At 28.9% G+C, this 18461-nt stretch overlaps 1 protein-coding gene across 1 annotated transcript; it reads right to left on the bottom strand.

The window, feature by feature from the left end:
- Positions 1-320: 320 nt before the first annotated feature.
- Positions 321-13111, bottom strand: LOC145749720 (thrombospondin type-1 domain-containing protein 7A-like). The gene is made up of 32 exons (XM_082565558.1): positions 13046-13111; positions 12747-12895; positions 12392-12582; positions 11992-12115; positions 11405-11569; positions 11028-11164; positions 10635-10853; positions 10431-10551; positions 9993-10079; positions 8542-8804; positions 8152-8430; positions 7862-8018; positions 7556-7717; positions 6974-7145; positions 6724-6853; positions 6355-6514; positions 5840-6088; positions 5544-5741; positions 5116-5319; positions 4827-4938; positions 4442-4726; positions 4238-4334; positions 4031-4150; positions 3695-3845; positions 3372-3549; positions 3085-3210; positions 2829-2950; positions 2654-2737; positions 2453-2554; positions 1921-2103; positions 1610-1774; positions 321-1497 (listed from the first exon to the last, which is right to left on the bottom strand). Exons 2-32 carry the CDS (start codon positions 12846-12848, stop codon positions 1162-1164), a joined length of 5181 nt encoding a protein of 1726 aa, XP_082421684.1. The 5' UTR covers positions 12849-12895; positions 13046-13111; the 3' UTR covers positions 321-1161.
- Positions 13112-18461: the final 5350 nt, after the last annotated feature.

Raw genomic sequence — 18461 nt, 5'->3', positions numbered from 1 at the left:
AAAAAACAAACCTTTTTAACTAAGACACGTGAAATCTTTCAACCGTAGAATCATGACAACTAACCTAATTTATCCTCAATATTAAAATAAATTATGTAATATTAATGGTTTTCTTAACTTGTATTAGTTATTCTTTTTAAGTCTTATGGTTTATTAATATATAGGTTTTAACTCTTGCATGCTGTTGTTTTAAAGTTGAAATACAATCAAAAAAGTTTTAAGTATTTGTTTTACTTAACCATCAAATTAATAATTAGATAAATCGACAATGTATATTTAAAAATTAGAAAATTAAATGAACCATGCAAACAACTCATGATTTAAAGTCTAATATAAAATAGATAAAAATAAAACAGTGCAAACCAAAAAAATATGAAAATGTGCTTGTGCCAAAAAACTACTAAAATATAGAAATGTTGTCTACCAAAATAATTGCTCTAAATTATTGCTAATTTTTAAACAAAACTCTGCAACAAAATTGCCTTGGTCAAACACCAGAAATAAAAACAAAGGAAGAGGTAGGGTTTTTCATTGGCAAGTTGCCTATCTGTTAGATTAGTAAAGCAGCAAGTTTTCAAAAATTAAATTAATAAAAAGCTAATTTTGAGTATAAATTGACAATGTTAGAAGAAATCGCATATCACAAACTTTATGCTGATTGTTATTTTCACACCGTTTGATTGTGGAACATAAAAATATCAAATCACAGTGAAAATAAACGCAAATCTCTGCACTTATCATTTGGGTTCAACAATTTAGTCCTTTTCAAGTGACGTCACAAACACATGACGTCATGAATTTAGCTTATCCATTAAATTATATATACAAATGTGAACAGAAAGAATAATCGTATTATTATTTTGATGGTTGTTTTACAAATAAAAATAAAAAAATGATTAAAATACTGGCATGACAAAAAAATAAAATAAAAAATAAAAATAGGTAAAATAAATAAAAGAAAATGGAAAAAAATCGACATTATTTGCTTCGACATAAAATACTGCATTTAAAAACGTTTTTTTATTCAGTCTTAAATGTCCCAGTGACGTCATATTAAGAATATTTTTCTCCGCGAAAATGACGTCAAGCCATTTACAAATGACTGACACTTAAACTTAAAAATAAAAAACGATTTCAATGACGTTTAGAGATTCCGTCACGTCATCCTACGTCACTATCGTACCGGTCAGGAAACGAGAAACCGCTTCTCGCGGACGAGGTTCGACTCAGAGGTTTTCCCAGCGTGTGTCTCCCCGACGAAGACAAAGAGTTTGGGTAATATGGGGGCATCCCGTTTCCACCGTAAACGGCGGAACCCACCCCGCTGCTGGTCACCATTCCGACCCCGACGTTGCTCCCGGCACCATGGCCCCGGCGTGGCCGGTATTGTTTTTTCTTTGGGTTCGCTTTACGGCATGCTGAATAAGTAAGGTAAATGACAGCGAATACCAAAACCAACAAGATCACCAATCCCGCAATCGCGCCGTATGCCCAAACCTGTAACGTAACAATTGTTGTAATGACGTCATAATTAATAAGCGATTTTAAAATCAATAACAATTATTCGTAAAAAAATTTGCAAAAATACATAAAAAAAAAAAGTTGTTACCTTTAAGGTTCCGTCGTGTTCTAATGGATTGATCATCGACCACACCCCATCGTTTTCATTACTCTGATTGGCTGGTTTCACTACAACATCCGGGACAACGGTTGTGACGTATTTGTCGTCAACGGTTTTGCTTGATTTTGGAGAATTTCTTAACTGAATTGTTTCCTAATGAAAAAAGAAAAAAAAAATTAATAAATTTTGCACTAATAAACAAATAAATATTCACAACTTAACAATAAGTTATCTATACTAACTACCATTAGTTTCGAATAATCTAATAGGAAATAAAAATAAAAAAAAAACAATCTTACGGTTAGGTCATCTGTGCCTTGATCTCTCTGATTATTATTACTCGGGTCAACGCATGACGTCAGCAATCCATCTGAACTGTAATAAGGTTTATAAGGGATCGGACATTTACATTGTCCAGCTGCTGTACAGTAACTATAAGGGATCAGGTCGCAAGGTTGCCGGCAATATGGTGTTGATATTCTCTGCAATGTAAATTGATTTAAGGGTAATAAAAATGATGTTATGTTTTTTTATTTTTTTTGATACATTTAATACAAATTATTTATTTTTTGAACTCGTTTAGTTGTAAGAATTTTCTTAGATTTAGGCTTTAGAACTCCATATCACGTTTTGCGATGAAATCAGTGCAGTTTCCTTTTTTTATAATTTGGTATTAAAGGTTTATTCCTATACATTTAAAGTGCCCGTTCTAACTATTTAGCTTGTATTTTTTAACGAAAGGTTAAAAAAATTTAATGTTTGATGTAAATTTTTAAAAACGCAACAACAAAGGCTATTTACCAAAAATAGTTTTTAATGTGTTAAACAAACCTTTGGAGGTTTTAGCTCCTCCCTGCATCCGTAGGACACAAGAAGATCAATATCCTCCTGGGAGCACCAAACCTCACGCGCGTGTCCAATATAAGGGCCAACCTTTTAAAATAAAGTAATCAAATTTAAAAATTTGTTACATATTCTATGTTGTTTGTGTTTTACTATCATGTTGCCACAGTAAAATTAAAGTTAAATTACCTTCCAAACATAGTTGATACATTGAGATAAATAACAATCTTTTTCTTCTATTTCTTGATCTAAACATTCCTGTCCTAACTCCAACTAAAATTTATTTAACGTTTTAGTAATAAATTCCATTAAACACTAATTAAAGTCCTTGAATAAATTTAAATTGAGATTAAAAAGGCCTTACTTGTCCTTCAACATATCCGACTCTTGACCTTGTCTTCTTACCCATTACTGATCCCGTAAACCCAAGTTCACAATCACCATGACAACGACCCCACGCTGACCACTCGGTTTGATGACACTCCCCTAAAAAAAATTAAAAATTTCAAAATAAACAAACTTCTTTTAATTGATAGCCATCAAAACATTAAATTTTATAAACAGGTTAAAATTTCAAATACAAAATAAAGACAAACCAAATTATTACAAATCAAATTTACCAGGACAAGAGATCTGACAAGGTCTTGTTAGTTGATCAGAAGTAAACCAGTCATAAAGTTGTCCATTTCCTCCATCTCTCTTTTTCTGATGTTGCTTACACAACAGGTTATCTACCTCTACCCCATCTGTTTAAATAGAAATCATAATTTAGTATAAATTATATAACTATTGTCCTAAGACTTAGGTTTGTAAAAACAACATCAAAAAGTTATAGACCATATTTAAGTTCTTTTAGTGGTTGCCAATCTAAAAAAAAAAAACAATATATAAAAAAATTTTAGTTAACCTTGTTGAGTGCAAACGACCACTCTCTCCTGCACTCCAGTTCCACAATTTCCATGTGACAAAACACATTCTTTCCAACCCTGAAACTGCCAGGAATAACAAGGTTTAGCTGAACATGGTAAGTTTTGTGTTACCTCTTCCGGGCATATTCGACCTGGGCCTGAAGACTGTCGAATAACCTAAAAAAAAATAAAACTTTACTTTTTTTTAAAGACTTTTAAAAACTTTAGTTTTTATTAAAGACTTTTAAAATGGTGTATAATAAAATTCTATTATAAAAAGTTATTTTAATTTTTTTTAACTATTTTTTGAACAATAACAAACTTCTCTAGATCTTGACTGCACTCTTGTGGTTCCACAAGTTGCCGAGCATGCTCCCCATTCCGACCAATCAGAGACCAGACAATCTACAGGGCAGGCGATAGAGCATGACATTGTTTGTGGTGGTAACATAACCAAGTTACTGTCAGTACATCTACAATATAAATTGCAAATTAAAGATTAATTAAAAGTTAAAATGAGTATATCATAAGTTTAAAAAATAAATTGCAATTTCAAAAAAAATTTAATCTCAAAATATATTTATATTTATATTCTGCATTATTGTGTGAAGATTTGAACAAATAATAGATTTCCTCACACAATAAAAAAAATAATTACTTTGACCGATGAACAGGCAATCCATCGCTTCTCACACAATTTGATCTTCTCATTTTTCTTCCACTTCCACATTGAGAGTTCTCCGACAACGAACAACTACTCCAAACTGCCCACATTACACTAAAAAATACAAAAAAATGCATTTTTATTAGGTAAAAAAGGTTGTTTTTAATCAAATATTGAACAATAATTAAATACAATGTTTACCTGTAAGTATAACATGTTTTGTTAAGCTGACAATTTTCAGTTTCTTCAAGATTATTTTTTTCAGGACATGGATCGCTGGGTGTAGTAGCTGTTAACACTGTAAATGTAAAAACACAAGTTTAATATTATTTATGTTTATGTAAAGTGTTTTTTTTTTAATAAACAATTTTATTAAAATTTAACTGTAAATTAAATTTTACTTACAAAATCCAAGATCAGCATCTCTAATCACCCTTCTTGTCCTTATCCTGACCGCCCCTAAGCAAGTGCCCTCCTGTCCTATTAACGAACCATCCTTTTGCATGCATGGTTGCCATGTCGACCATTCAGAGATCACACATTCACCAGGACAAGGAAGTGAGCATTTTCTTGAACCGAGGGGCATAATGTTGACATCACATAAACGTTTGTCAGTTAAAAGACGAGCGACGTTGTCAAAACCAGAAGATTTCATCGATTTATAACAATCAACACTTTGAGTTTGTATTCCTAAAAATACAAGTCAATTAATCAAGGTTTTTTTTTTAATTAAACAAAAAATCTGTAGCAATAAAATTCGTAGCAAACAATAAATAATAAACTATCTGACCTTGTCCACAAGTAGGTGACAAAGATTTCTTTGTAATCTGACAAGTGTCGAAAGACTTTGCTACCCAGAAATTTAAATCACATTCATTATAACAAGGTTGTGTTTGATATGTCTAGAAAACATGAATATTTTAAATTAAAAAAAAGGTTTATTGAAATTTGAAAAAGTAAATGATTAGAAAAAAATATTGTCTTTTTGGCTAGTAAAGAGCGACTAAACACTTTAAACAGTTGAACTTTAAAGTTGGCTTTTATATTAAAAAAATCTAAAGTAATTAAATAAAACCAACCTGTCCTAGAGCATCCAACACTGGGCAACTTCTTCCTCCATTTTGTGGCATTTCCATAAAATACTTATACCTCACCCTTAGGTTCTCACCACAGGGAAATACCTGAGGTTCACTGTTGTCGGGGGTTATTCGACCCTCTTTCAGGTTTCCACAAGAACCCCAGTTTGTCCATTGACTCATTTCACAATCTAAGGGGCAAGGAACCTGAATGTAAAAAAAATTTATTTTAAAAAAAAGTTAAAAAAACATTTAAAATTTTTTAATTTAAATTGTTGTTATGACAGCGTTGTTGCATTTTGCTTAATTTTACCCAAAGAGTTACTTTAACGTAAATACTTCTTATAGAAATGTTTAAGTTATTTCTATTAAAAAAAATATTTTTTACAAAAAAAAATACAAAAATTTTTTAAAGATTTTAGAATTTTTACTTCACAGTCTTCTTCTTGAATCGCTTCAACAGAGCAATATGACATCTCCAACATCACTCCTGTTCCTTCCTCAAAACATCCCATAGGTCTTTTCCTCTTCCCCATCCCACATTGGGGAGCAACTTCCTCCTGAGAAGAGAAAGGCAAAAGATCAGAGGTGTATTCCGAATCTAAATCCTCATCTACTTCTACAGAGAGCTAAACCGAGTTTCCAAAAAAAAAAAAAAAATTAAAACTGAAAAAACTTGTGAAATATTTTTTAGACTAACACTTTCTGTAAAAAATACAACAATTACCTTATTTACTGTAATAATACAAGAAGACCATGGGCCAACAGGTTTTGCAATAGACTGAGTAGGATTATATGTTGTCTCTTCACCATTGTCATTACTAGGTGTTTCTAAAGAGTTCTCAGTGATTGCAATTGTGCTTACATCAGCTGTGGAAGCAGTGCAACCATTTTTTTCCTGCCACTCAGTGAAACGGAAATTTTGGGGACAAAGAGATAGACACGGTCTAGTGGCATGTGGAATTTTAACACCACTCTAAAAAAAAAATTATTTATAAAATTTCAAATGTGTAAAGGCTAACTTTACAACAAAACTTTAAAGTAACATTTGTTGCTTAGCTTAGCCTTGGGTTGATTTAGGTAGTTTGGAATATGTTTTTAGTAAGTTTATTGTAAAAACATAATTTATAAAATAAATTTGCAGAATTTTCTGTAAATCATAAAAATATTAATTTAAACTTACAAAAACACAAGTTTAATTTGTAATTTTCAATTTAAAGGTACAAAAAAAAATTGTCTTACCATTATACACTTAGCCCCATCTGCTGGTATAATACCACTTGACATATGTCTATAACATTGAACTGTTCTTGTCTTTACCCCTTTACATTTTGTGTCTCTATCATCAATACTCGACATACCAGTAGCTAATACACACGGACTCCATTTACTAATATGCCATCTAAATAAACCATAAAATAAGTTAATAAAAAAATACATATTTAAAAAAAATTAAATTTTTAAGTTTTATAATAGATAATAATTTTGCCCTAATTACTTCAAAATTAACAAATTTTCGAGGCACAACTTTTAAACACAAGAAAAAATTGCATAAAACTCAGTAAACAAATTTTTTTTAAAACTTTGGTTAAAATTTCTTTGTAAACTTACTTATATACTGAACATTCTTGAGCTTGTTCACATATTTTAGTTTGTTCTAATTCCCTCAAACAAGGAACTCCTCTTCCTATTCTATGTTGAATTATATATCGACTTCTACGTTGATAAACACTAATTAAACCTAAAAGTAAATAAATATATTTAAATTAAATAGATAAAAATTTGGTTAAGAAGGCATAAAAAATCTCTGGTATTGTGTTTAAAGCTTAAAAAATATATTTGTTTTTTTGTATCATATTACCAGCCGGTTTTCTTGATGAGGTAGAAACAGGATTTGACGAGGTGTTGGTCGACACTTTTTCACATTCCTGAGAGCAACTACTCCAAGTACTCCATAGAGACAATATACAATCTTTCCTGCACTCAATATTACAGGATCGTGAGTCCACAGGTTTGTCCCACTCCATACACATCTAAAAGTGAAAATAAAATTACAGAGTTATTAATTATGATTAATCGATTGCTTGCCCTACAAGCTGCTTTTTAGATGTCATAATATATTTGCAATACACAACCAAAAAGGTAATTTACTAGGGCACCGAAAACGACTTTTTTTATTTTAAAGGCCTTTTAATCAATAAAAATGTCTATGTATATATTGTTAAGCTTTAATACATATAAATTGTAATGCTAACTTAATTCCAATGTACTCAACCAAAATATTCTTATCCAATCTGAAAAATGCCTAATTAAAATATTTTTAACTATGCTATTATGTGCTACATTGTAAATTATGGATGGTATAATTCTATAAATAAATTATATACAAAAATAAATAAATTTTAGTAAAAAATCAAGCAGATCAAATAAATTTATTTCTTACTTTTTGTCGCACCCTTCCGCTGTGTTTTTTTCGGCAATGTATCACTCTCATTTGAATTCCTACCCCACATGCCTCAGGTTCATCATTTTGTGGGTAAATAAGGGAATCCCCCATAGTTGTTACACCTTCATCTGACATCATTTTGTTACTTAAACCAGCAGGCTAAAATGTTATAAAAATAATTTTGTTTAAAATATTAAAGATTCAAACCAAGATTAATCGTTAAAAATGTAACCAAAAAAATTTATGTTATTTTTTTATATATTATTTAATACTAAAAATATTCATTTAATATTGAAATCTTACAGTGTCCTTTTCAGTCTGTAAGCAATCCCCCCACTTTCCAGCATCCCAATAATAAATTGAACATTTATGTTGATTACACAATCTTGTTTCAACTAAATCTTCTTCTCTTGGACATGGAGTTCCTGTTCTACTTGGTCGAGCCAATATTTCCCTTTTCCTACAAAATATTTAAAAATATTTACATAATATCAAACCAGTTATTTTTTTACTCTCTTAATTTAAAACAAATCTTGCTAAAAATTAAGCTTCATAAAATTACAATTTTTATCTAACACAAATCAATCACTAACCTTGTTTGACTAATTGACTCCCTCTTACCCCTCTTACAGGTATGGGTACAAGGAGTCCACTCTCCCCAACTCCCTAACACACAGTCCCCTCCGCATGGAACATCACAAGTTATTTCCTTGGACACTGGGTACGCCACGGGAGATTTACGACACCATCGATCATCAACTACACTGCGCCACATGTTGCGACATTCAAGTGATCGTGTCATGATGCCACTACCACAAATGCCACGTGTTGGAGAGCAGTTAGATGAATTAGTGACATGCCATGAAAAACACCTAAAAATTTTTTTTTATAATTTATTTTTTAACTATTTTTTACATTATTTTTTTTAACATAGCATTTAAAGGCAAAAAATAGATTATTTTTTAGTTTTTAGTGATGTTTACCTTGCTTTATCACATGGGATAACTTCCAATGAATGTGGACAATCTTCAGGTTTATCGTTATCATTATACACAACTCTTTTTCTTCTTTTAAAACCTTTATTGTTTCTCATATTTTTTCGAGATTCTGATGATAATACAAGTGCTATAGATGGGTCCTTTGGACAATGATCAAACACACAATCTGACCAGTCAGACCATTGACCAAGCAGACACTTCTGACGACAAGCAATGTCACATTCTTTCCACGCAACAGGTTTTTGAAACTAAAAAAATAAAGAAGTAAAAAATAAAAATACTTGTTGTTAATAATAATTTTAAAAATAAATTCTGAGCAAGAAATTTTCTATTTATAAAGAAGGTCGTAAAAAAATTTAAAAATACCAAAAAAAATATTTGTTTTAATAAAAAAACTTTTTATTGTAAAATAATTTGACTGGTAAACAAGATGACATAAAATCAATAAATTATTTTAAAAATGTTTTTATTTATGCATGTGTCAGGTGACAATCATTAATTATTCAGTTAGAATTGAAATGTGTTGCATTTGCCTAACATGCATAAAGGCCTAATCACTTGTCAAACGAATTAAGTTAAAAATATCAATTATAAAAAAATATATACAAAAAATAACTAATATAAGCCATAATTCTTAAAATTGAATATTATTTTTTTGCAAAATTACCAAAGCTGCAATATAACTTTGAGTTTTAAAACCAGTTATTATATTTTAAAATATTTGAGAATAATATAGCCACACCTATTTTGCAAACCACTATGTTTAAGCACTTAAAATTAATTACAATGATTAAAGCATACAAAGCAAAGTTAAAACACTTGAAAATGACCTTTAATATGTCACACTTATTTCATGTTCAACACAGAATAATGTAACACCTATAAGCTTGCCAAGCCCAGTTTAAATGCCACTTAAAGTTTTAAGTTCTTTTTTATATATTCACATTGCTGTACTTAATTAACATATCACAAAGCAATTTAAAATTATAGAATAACAGTCACTTATCTTGTGATAATAGTTACATATATCTTTTAAATTAAGTTGACTTAGAACATATACACATTTTACATGCAAAAATGAATATAGTTTACATGCTTTTTAAAAAACAAACCAAAAGTTAAACCAATTATGAAACAGACAAATCTCATTAGAGTGTAAATTAAATTAAACAAATCTGTTCAATTATTCACAATATTGATTTCCGTTTCAAGTTTTTTTGTTTTACAATTTCACTAACAAATTTAAATCGATATCCATCACAAAATTTTTTATGGGCAAAATTGATTTAAAAAGTTAAAATTGAAAATACAAATAATTTTAAGCTTGAAAAAAAAACAAATTTTTTACAAATTTACTCTCTAGATAATGCACAGATTTTAACAACTTTTTTAAAAATATATACATTAATTTATTAAATGTTTTTTAAAATTTTTACCTGTTGGCAATATTTATCTTCTACCGGTATCATTTGAGCCCATGCATTTGCACCACTAATTCCACCAACAGTGAAGGTTGTTGATGCCTATAACACAACAAAAAACATATTTATTTAAAAGTCTACATTTAAAAAATGTGTATGTTGCACATGGTTAAGCAGTGCAGAAATATACCTAAAAAAATGCCCCGTTAAAAGTAATATTACTAAATTATAAAAATTAATATCACGTTTTATTAAAATGATAGTATTTTAATTGTAGCAATATGGTCAACGTGGAACTAATATTAGCCCGCATTAATTTACCTATGCTTCACAAATGAAAGATCTATAAATTGGCCATATTAAATATATATTGTCCACTAAGCTTTTTTATATATAATTTCTTAATAATATAAAATATGTCATGTAGAAAATATTTAAAAAATATAGACAAACCTGTTCCCTCATAAAGTCGTTATGTTGAACACAATAAACATGTCTCCATTGCAATCCTCCTCCACAACTTACATTATAAGTTAACTCACAATCACTCCATCCCCCGGCTACCCATCTGTAACTATATTTAACAATTTGTTAAGATATATAATATTAAAATTTCTAAATACAAAACATCAGTTTTAATATAAATAAAAATATTACCTTAAACATAAATTTTGTTTTTGAAAATTCACCAAACATTGTCTAACGTCGATAAGTTTAGGACATGGTAAGACATCAACTCCAAGTGGAAGTTTTGTTATATCTCTCGTTCGAGATTGTGTGCCATTTTGGCCACAGGAAGCACTGCAACTGCTCCATTGTGACCACATGGACACTTCACAAAGTTGTGTTAAAGCACATGTTTCATAAATCCGAAAACTAAAAAAAAAAAATTAGAAATGAAAAACATAAAAGTAGTAATTCAACACACCATGGTTGCTATATCTTATTTCTAGTGTCAGACACAAAATTTGATTAAAACCAAAATTCTGTTATATACATAAGTAATTTAAACTACAATTACAAATATATTAGATTTTAATTATTAATTACCTTTCACCAAAAGATTCCCCGTTTTCAGTTAAACATCGAACTTTTCTGTTTCTTGCCCCAATTAAGTTTTCATTTACTCTTGGCCTCCTTCTTCTCTTGTTCTTATTGCTACGACCACCACGAGCTAATGTCCGAGTCTAAATAGTTTAAACAAATATTAACAACAAAGCCAAATTTCGGAAAAAAAATTTAAGACCAATTGTTATTTTTAAAATGAACACATATTTTTAAATTTCTAGCAAAAAATAGTGTTTTTGATAAAAAAAAAATCTATAAAAATATTATTCATGTTAAAAATGTATCAATATTTTGATGATTTTATATATAAAAATTTAAAAATTTAATCCTTAATTAAACCTTTTTTAAACAGTACTTACATTAACCTTCCTACGCTTGCAGTTTGACCAATCTTGAAATTTGAATTTGTCATTACTGGATTGAAAATGAAGCGGACAAAATTTAAGATCACTACAAACTCTTATTTCTAATAAACTTGGACATTTTTCGCCTCCATATTTAGCAGCTCTAAGTACATTACGAGTCTAAAAAATAAATTTATAAATTAATTACAACAAGATTTCTTAAATAAATATCAGTAAATATAATAAAATCTTAAATTATATGCAAGTTTATTAATTAATAAATCTAATAAAAAGGAAAAAAATGTAAATAAGTTAATATAATTTTAAAATTAAATATGTCATATTTAAAAGACTTAAAATTAAAAATAAATTATATTCTCCTTTCTCCCAAATAAAACCACAAACCCCAAACAACAATTTTCCAATTTATTTTATTACTGAATTAAATTTAATACATGTGCAGTGAATTATATATTTTTATTATCCTGTAAAAATCAATAAAAAAATAAAATAAAATTGAAACCTGAAATATTTACAGTAAAATAAATTATCAAAATAATTTTTTATAATTTACAACAAAAATAAAACTGATAAAATCTTACCCTGGTTTGGGTTCCATTTCCGCAAGTTTTTGAGCAAATTGACCATGGACCAAATTGTGATGTTACACAATTTTGTGGACATGGTATGGAACAATTTTGTTCAGTTGCTAGTGATTTTGTAAAACTAAAAAATTAATCAAAATTAAATAAAATATTTTGGCAACAATTTAATTATTTCTATTAAAATTTAAAACCAAATTAAAATCCCAACATTAAAACATATTTTTTATTAATTATATTAATTTTGTTAGAAAAAAAAAATAATATTTGCTCCATTTAAGATTTTTTTTATTGATAAAATTTTATTTATAAAAAAAGAAAATACACCTCTTTTAATAATAGACACAAAAATTTTATTTAAATCTTAAAAACAATATTTAAAACAAATAAAAAAACTTACTATTCACAAACATAATTAGCAACTCTAATATTAGAATCCAAGTTACTTATACATGAAAGGTCTCGGGTTTGAATACCATGTTGACCCCCTACTGGTCCACATTGCAGAGGCAAAATAAGTGATTTTGGGGTCACACAATCTCCCCATTGACCAGCGCTCCATTTATATTGGTTTCTTTGTTCTTCGCAAATCTAAAATAAATTTGTTTAGTGGGTTTATTAAAATGATTCTCTATTAAATATTAAACTACTTTTTAGGCTTTTAAATTTAATGTAAAATAAATAATTAAATAAGATTCATTTTTATGTAATTTTTATAAAAAAGATTTAATTGTTTTTTTTAATTTTATTTTTACTTTAAAGCATTCCCTTCTATCCAAGAGTTTTAACTTTTTATTGCAATTTTCTTTGGTCATGTGATAATTGGATGTGGCATGCTGGCATGACACCCCTCTCATTTGTACCCCTCCAGCCCCACATTCACCCACACACTGCCCCCAAGTGTCTAAAACATTTAAAAATATTAAGGCAAAAAAATTAATATTAAAAGTAAAAAAAAAATATTTTTTCTTTTAAAACAAAAATAAAATATTTTCGTTATATATTTATAACTAACAAAAAATTACTAAAAAAGTCAAACAAAGTTTTAAATTACCTGTGGTCCATACTCCAACAAATTGTGTAGACGCGAAACCATATTGACACAAAACAAACAAAAACAACAAGATTCTTCCACCAAGTGACGTCGATTGCTTTTTGCAGTTGGACATAGGCCAGATCATATTTACACAGTTTTTGCCGGCACTTAACTAGGCTTAAATAACATTACATATGCACGCGTACGGCGCCTGTAGTTCTGTAGATAGAACAAAAATAAGGTTTGAGTTTTTAAGTGCTAGTTATTATGGGTGGCCAATTTGACGTCGTTACTTCCAAAACTGTGTCAATTTTTCGAGATGATTGATCACACATTTTTTACCAAATTTTACTAAAAAATTGTTTTTAATAAAAAGCGTTTTAAAAGCAATAAAAACGCTACGAAAAAATACAATTTTATTTTAAAAGTCGACATCATAACAGGCCAAAATAGGGACTTCAATTACAAAAAAATGTTGCGTATGCCTTAATATTTACATTAAACTTCATTATTTTAAATTTAAGAACAATATAAAGAAAATTGTGATTGCAAAAATAAATATAAATGAAATTATATCAAATAACAAAATTAGGTAAACGCGAACTAATAACACCTGCGCGAAATACCTTAAATCAAATATAACGTCACGCTGAATATACATAGTGACCACAAATAGAGGTTAATCCACATAACCATTGACTTGTGTTTGCTGACTGAGAGATGAAAGCGGCCTAACGACCACTACTGAGTGCCAATTTAAACACTGAAGATTGCTACGCATTGGCTTTGATGGCCCGCTAAGACCACGTGCGTTTTGGACTTGCTATTTTTGATTTATTTTTACGCCAAATTTTTATCACCCTTATTATTTTACTTCAACATGTATATCTTTGATTTTTTAGCTAAGTTTTAAATGTGCTACTGCTTTTAAAATATTCTTGCTATAGTGGCACTAAAACATACTAGGGCAATTTTTAAACTGATTTGATTTTTTAGATGGTTGGTGAATTTAGCAGATGAATAAAAAAACAACTTCCAATTTAAACCACGTATTAGTAACCTAAATAGCAATTACTGATCAGGTACAGCAGGGAACGTGAGTGTGCAAAAAATGGACGGAAAATTTTACCTAATAACTTGGTTAAATTGTAATAATTACAAGTTTTAAACAAATACGCGATTTAAACTAAAAAAATTACAGATTAAAAAATCATAAAAAATATTCTTTAATCTTCGCATTCAACAACAGCTCACAAAACATTTTTATTTTGTATATTTTTCTTAAAAATGTTCATCTAAAACGTAATTATTTTTAGCCTACGCATTTATTAGATTATTTAAACAGTCCTGGGAATTTTTTTTATATAAAAACGTGTTTGTCAAAAACGAACCAAAACATTTCATAAGGTAATAACGTAATATTTATTGTCCCAAACAGAAATTGAATAGCAATTAGCAAAAATTACTTGATTCTTTAAGTTTGCGTGACGTCACCCCCTTATAAATTTGTAAGTTAACCTGACAAAACAAAGCGTTTTACATATCAACAAACACGAAATCATAAAGCCCTACGTAAAAGCAATGTTAAAAATAAATCACTATTACAAAATGTTATTCTAATTAACTTTCATAAAATAAAGTAGTGATAATTTACAAGTTTAATTTAAAAACAATAATATTCTTTGAAGTTGAACAATTTAAAGTTCAAAGTCATATTGCAAACAACAATATGACGTAGTTACGCAATTAGGGATAATTTTCTTATTACTCATACAGGGTGGAGGGATTAATTTGATCCTGATACCATTATAATAGGGTACGACAATAAACAAAACATTAAAAAGAATGGCACCAATTTTGTATTTACCTAAATAAACAAATAACGAAAATAAGTTTTAGAAAAAACTACTAAAACGCGCTTTTTAGGTGGCTTATTTATAATTTTAATTTACTAACAGTAATTTTTATTATATTGTCCAGTGAGTCACGTGGTCACCGGTGAAACTAATTTAACGACATCCTTTAAGAGTTGAAAATAATTGTCATATAATCCCAGGATTTTTGGCTTGGCCAGTTTAAACTAACAATTATATTTTAAGCTGTTATAAGGTGGTCACAGTGTGAATATAATACCGTGCATAACAAGATTTAATTCAAGTAATCCTTAAAATTTGAAATCCGTAAACATTTAATATTAGAAAGTAACTTAACAAATTATGAGTCTATCAAAATTCTAAATTTTTGCTGCTAGTAACGTTAACTATTCCAAAAATAAAGACACTTACGTTGATTCAACTAATACAATTACTTTAATAAATTTAGGCATAAACTACTGCTTAAACAATCCCTTTTTTTAACAATTTTAAAGCCCTGAAATAAACAAATAAATACCATAAATTGTTTTTCTGTTCACATAGTTGGACAAGCTCTTAAAGAATAATTTTTCTAGTTTTGATATCACTTGGCTACCATAATACATCGGCATAATTTTGTTCTGTACAAACAAAAGTAAATGTCCGACAATGTTGACATAAAAGCTAAACTATTGGTCGAACACTAACATGATTGAAAAGTAAATCAAAAATAATTCTAACCTGTCCAAGAATACTATTTATTTTAATATGAAGCATTAACAATTTAACAAAAATAAAAGTGATATTTTTTCCCTACTTTGTCTTATTGATATTTTTTCTAGCTTATTTAAACATTACACAACTGCATTTAAAATCAACATGAAACTTTAAACCGTTAAACAATATACCCTCAACTTATTATTTTAACAAAAATATTTTTTCGACTAATAGGCCAATTATTTATTTTTCTGTAATGACTTAACAAGGGTGACAACTCCGACCTTTAGTAAGCGATATTCATGGGAAAGTAAATTGTGAATTCATGCATTTCAAATCTTAATTTAAGCGACCAAAACTAGTTTGATTTCCACTAATGGCTAGTAACTTTTTGATATCATTTAAACAAGGTTTTTAAATTACATTTTAATATTTTACAGATTATATTAAAAAAATACTATATTAAAAAAATGTAGGGCTCGAACACTTTTACATTTTTTTGACTTCTCTTAATTCTTAGTTTATAATCTACAAGACTCCAACTCTAAATGCTCACATTTTTTGGCATCTGTCGTTACATACCAACACAACCGTCAATCAAACTTTTAATACGTTCGTTACATTTGCGTGTTTGCATAAGAAAGATTACGAACGCGATATGTCCTTGTGGGCTAGGTGCGGAAACGTAAAGTTCGCGGGGTTAAGAGTTTTTATCTCTCTGGCGATTTCGGCCAACGTTTAATCGCATTACTCAACTGATAAAAAGCATCCGTTTGCCACACTTTAGATGCTACAGTGGCGTCATTCGACAAAGACAAAAAATGGGTAAATTATAAGGTGGCTACACACGCATTTACCCTCTTTTCTTACCTTACCTCCCTTTCTCTAGCAGATAACATACCTTAATTTAATTTTTTAAACAAGGCAAATATTTTTTTTATAAATAGAACAAAACTAGACTTGAATTTATATTCTTGCACCTAAGTTTTTTTAAATGTGCCACTGCCTAAATTAGACACACCATTGTTTCACTAAGAAGCTAAAAGGTTACAACTGTCACTTGCGATGCGATAGGGATTAATGCAAAAAAATCATCTGAAATTCAATTAAAGTAATTTCTGTAAATGACAAAACTTGTTATCATTAACATTTTAGAAAAACGAAACGACTTGAACAGTTTTCAATAGGCCACCAAAACTTTAAATAAATCGAATTAAAAATAAAGTTGTAAAAACTTTGTAACTCTAAAATACACTTGTACAAGTAACTTCGAGATATCCAAAACTCAGTATTTTTAAATTTTTAAACTTTGACCACTTTTAAGCATGTCAGTCAGCAGCTAAAATCACAAATGTCAGCCTATCACTCACTTTTCTAAGTCTGTTTAACTGTAAATTCAATTACTCGGTTTTAATTTCTAAAAGTATCTTGTAATCAGAGTAAGCACTTAGCCTTACTTCCGTATGCAATCAAAGCACTGGCCAGGTGTGTTTTATATTAATCGAAATTTTCTCAAAATGAGGTGAAATAATTAATCAAGGCATTTTCCAAAAACACGTAGTCTCGTATATGTTACTGCAATATAACCCGCCAGTCAGCAAGAAAACAAGTTAGAGCTAGAGTTTGATTGAATTAAAATCGAATGACAGTAAAAGGCCACTGACATTTTTGAAATTAATTTGTTTGTATTCGATTTTTTTCACACAAGTTTTAAGGAAAATCTTGTTTTTATCGCATTTAAAATAAGTCAATTTAGGTTTTAAGGTTATTATTTGATTGTTATTGCCCAAAATAAGTTTTAAATAAATATTATTTATAACCAATTTTTTGTAATAAATACTTTTGCTATTACAATTTTTCTGTTTTTTAATATAAATACTGAATTATGATGTCATATAAATACGACGCGGCGGGCGGCCTCCCAGCAATAAAAGACTTCTATAAAAATCATAAAACAGTAAAAGTATGACACATTATATGTTATGTTACAAAACTAAAAGCTATAAAACAAATTTAACATTTAAAAATGTTATATAAAATTGCTTTATTGAAATACAAGCCTAAAACTTAATAAACTTGCATATCTGATAATACATTAAACTGGTCTGTTATTTTTTTATTACTAAAAGCCTCTTAAATGTAAAAACAACATGTTAATTTTTTTGAACTGCCTTTTAACAAAGATATCTTTCATAGAAATCTGATGCGCTATCTATTTATATAACCGCGGACGTGTGTAATACACATCTTATATTAACTAAAAGGTCAATATACCATAGGACACATTTACTAAATTTATCAGCACAGGGTTTGGTCACGGGTGCCCACCGATATTTTACCCACCAATAAAAACAATTTTTTTTGTTAACATTTAAGCTTAGTAGACAAAAAAATGACCACAAAATCACGTCCCCTGATATACCAGCCTGCTATATACCAATAAACAGATTCTTAAACTAATAATCCGAGCGCACAATTGGCTTGCAGACGACACTTCCAATATGGCGATTTAGCTAAAAATATTCAATATTTCTTCCTGTAGCAATTTATTTGTAAGAATCAAACGAACTTATTTACCTGAAAGTTGTTACCTTGCTAAGTGGCACACTTTGCGTAGACGCTAGACCACGTGCTCTGTTATGACGTCACAGTTACGTCGGCGAGACGCCCAATGTGAAAATGTTTACGTTAGAGTAATTAAAATGATAGGATTTAATTGCCTGCTTCGGTTTCGAATAAAATATAAACAAACAGCCTTTTTTGTAATAGTAATTCTAATAAGTTGTATATTTTTAGTAAAATGCCTATTCTAATACGGTAATTGTTAAATCTTTGTTATAATTTATTTTATAATTTTCTAAGTT

This window comes from Corella eumyota, chromosome 4, assembly GCF_963082875.1.
Source record: "Corella eumyota chromosome 4, kaCorEumy4.1, whole genome shotgun sequence".
Lineage (NCBI taxonomy): Eukaryota > Metazoa > Chordata > Ascidiacea > Phlebobranchia > Corellidae > Corella > Corella eumyota.
Note: the sequence above shows the minus strand (reverse complement) of the source record. Positions and strands in the feature narration are given on the sequence as shown.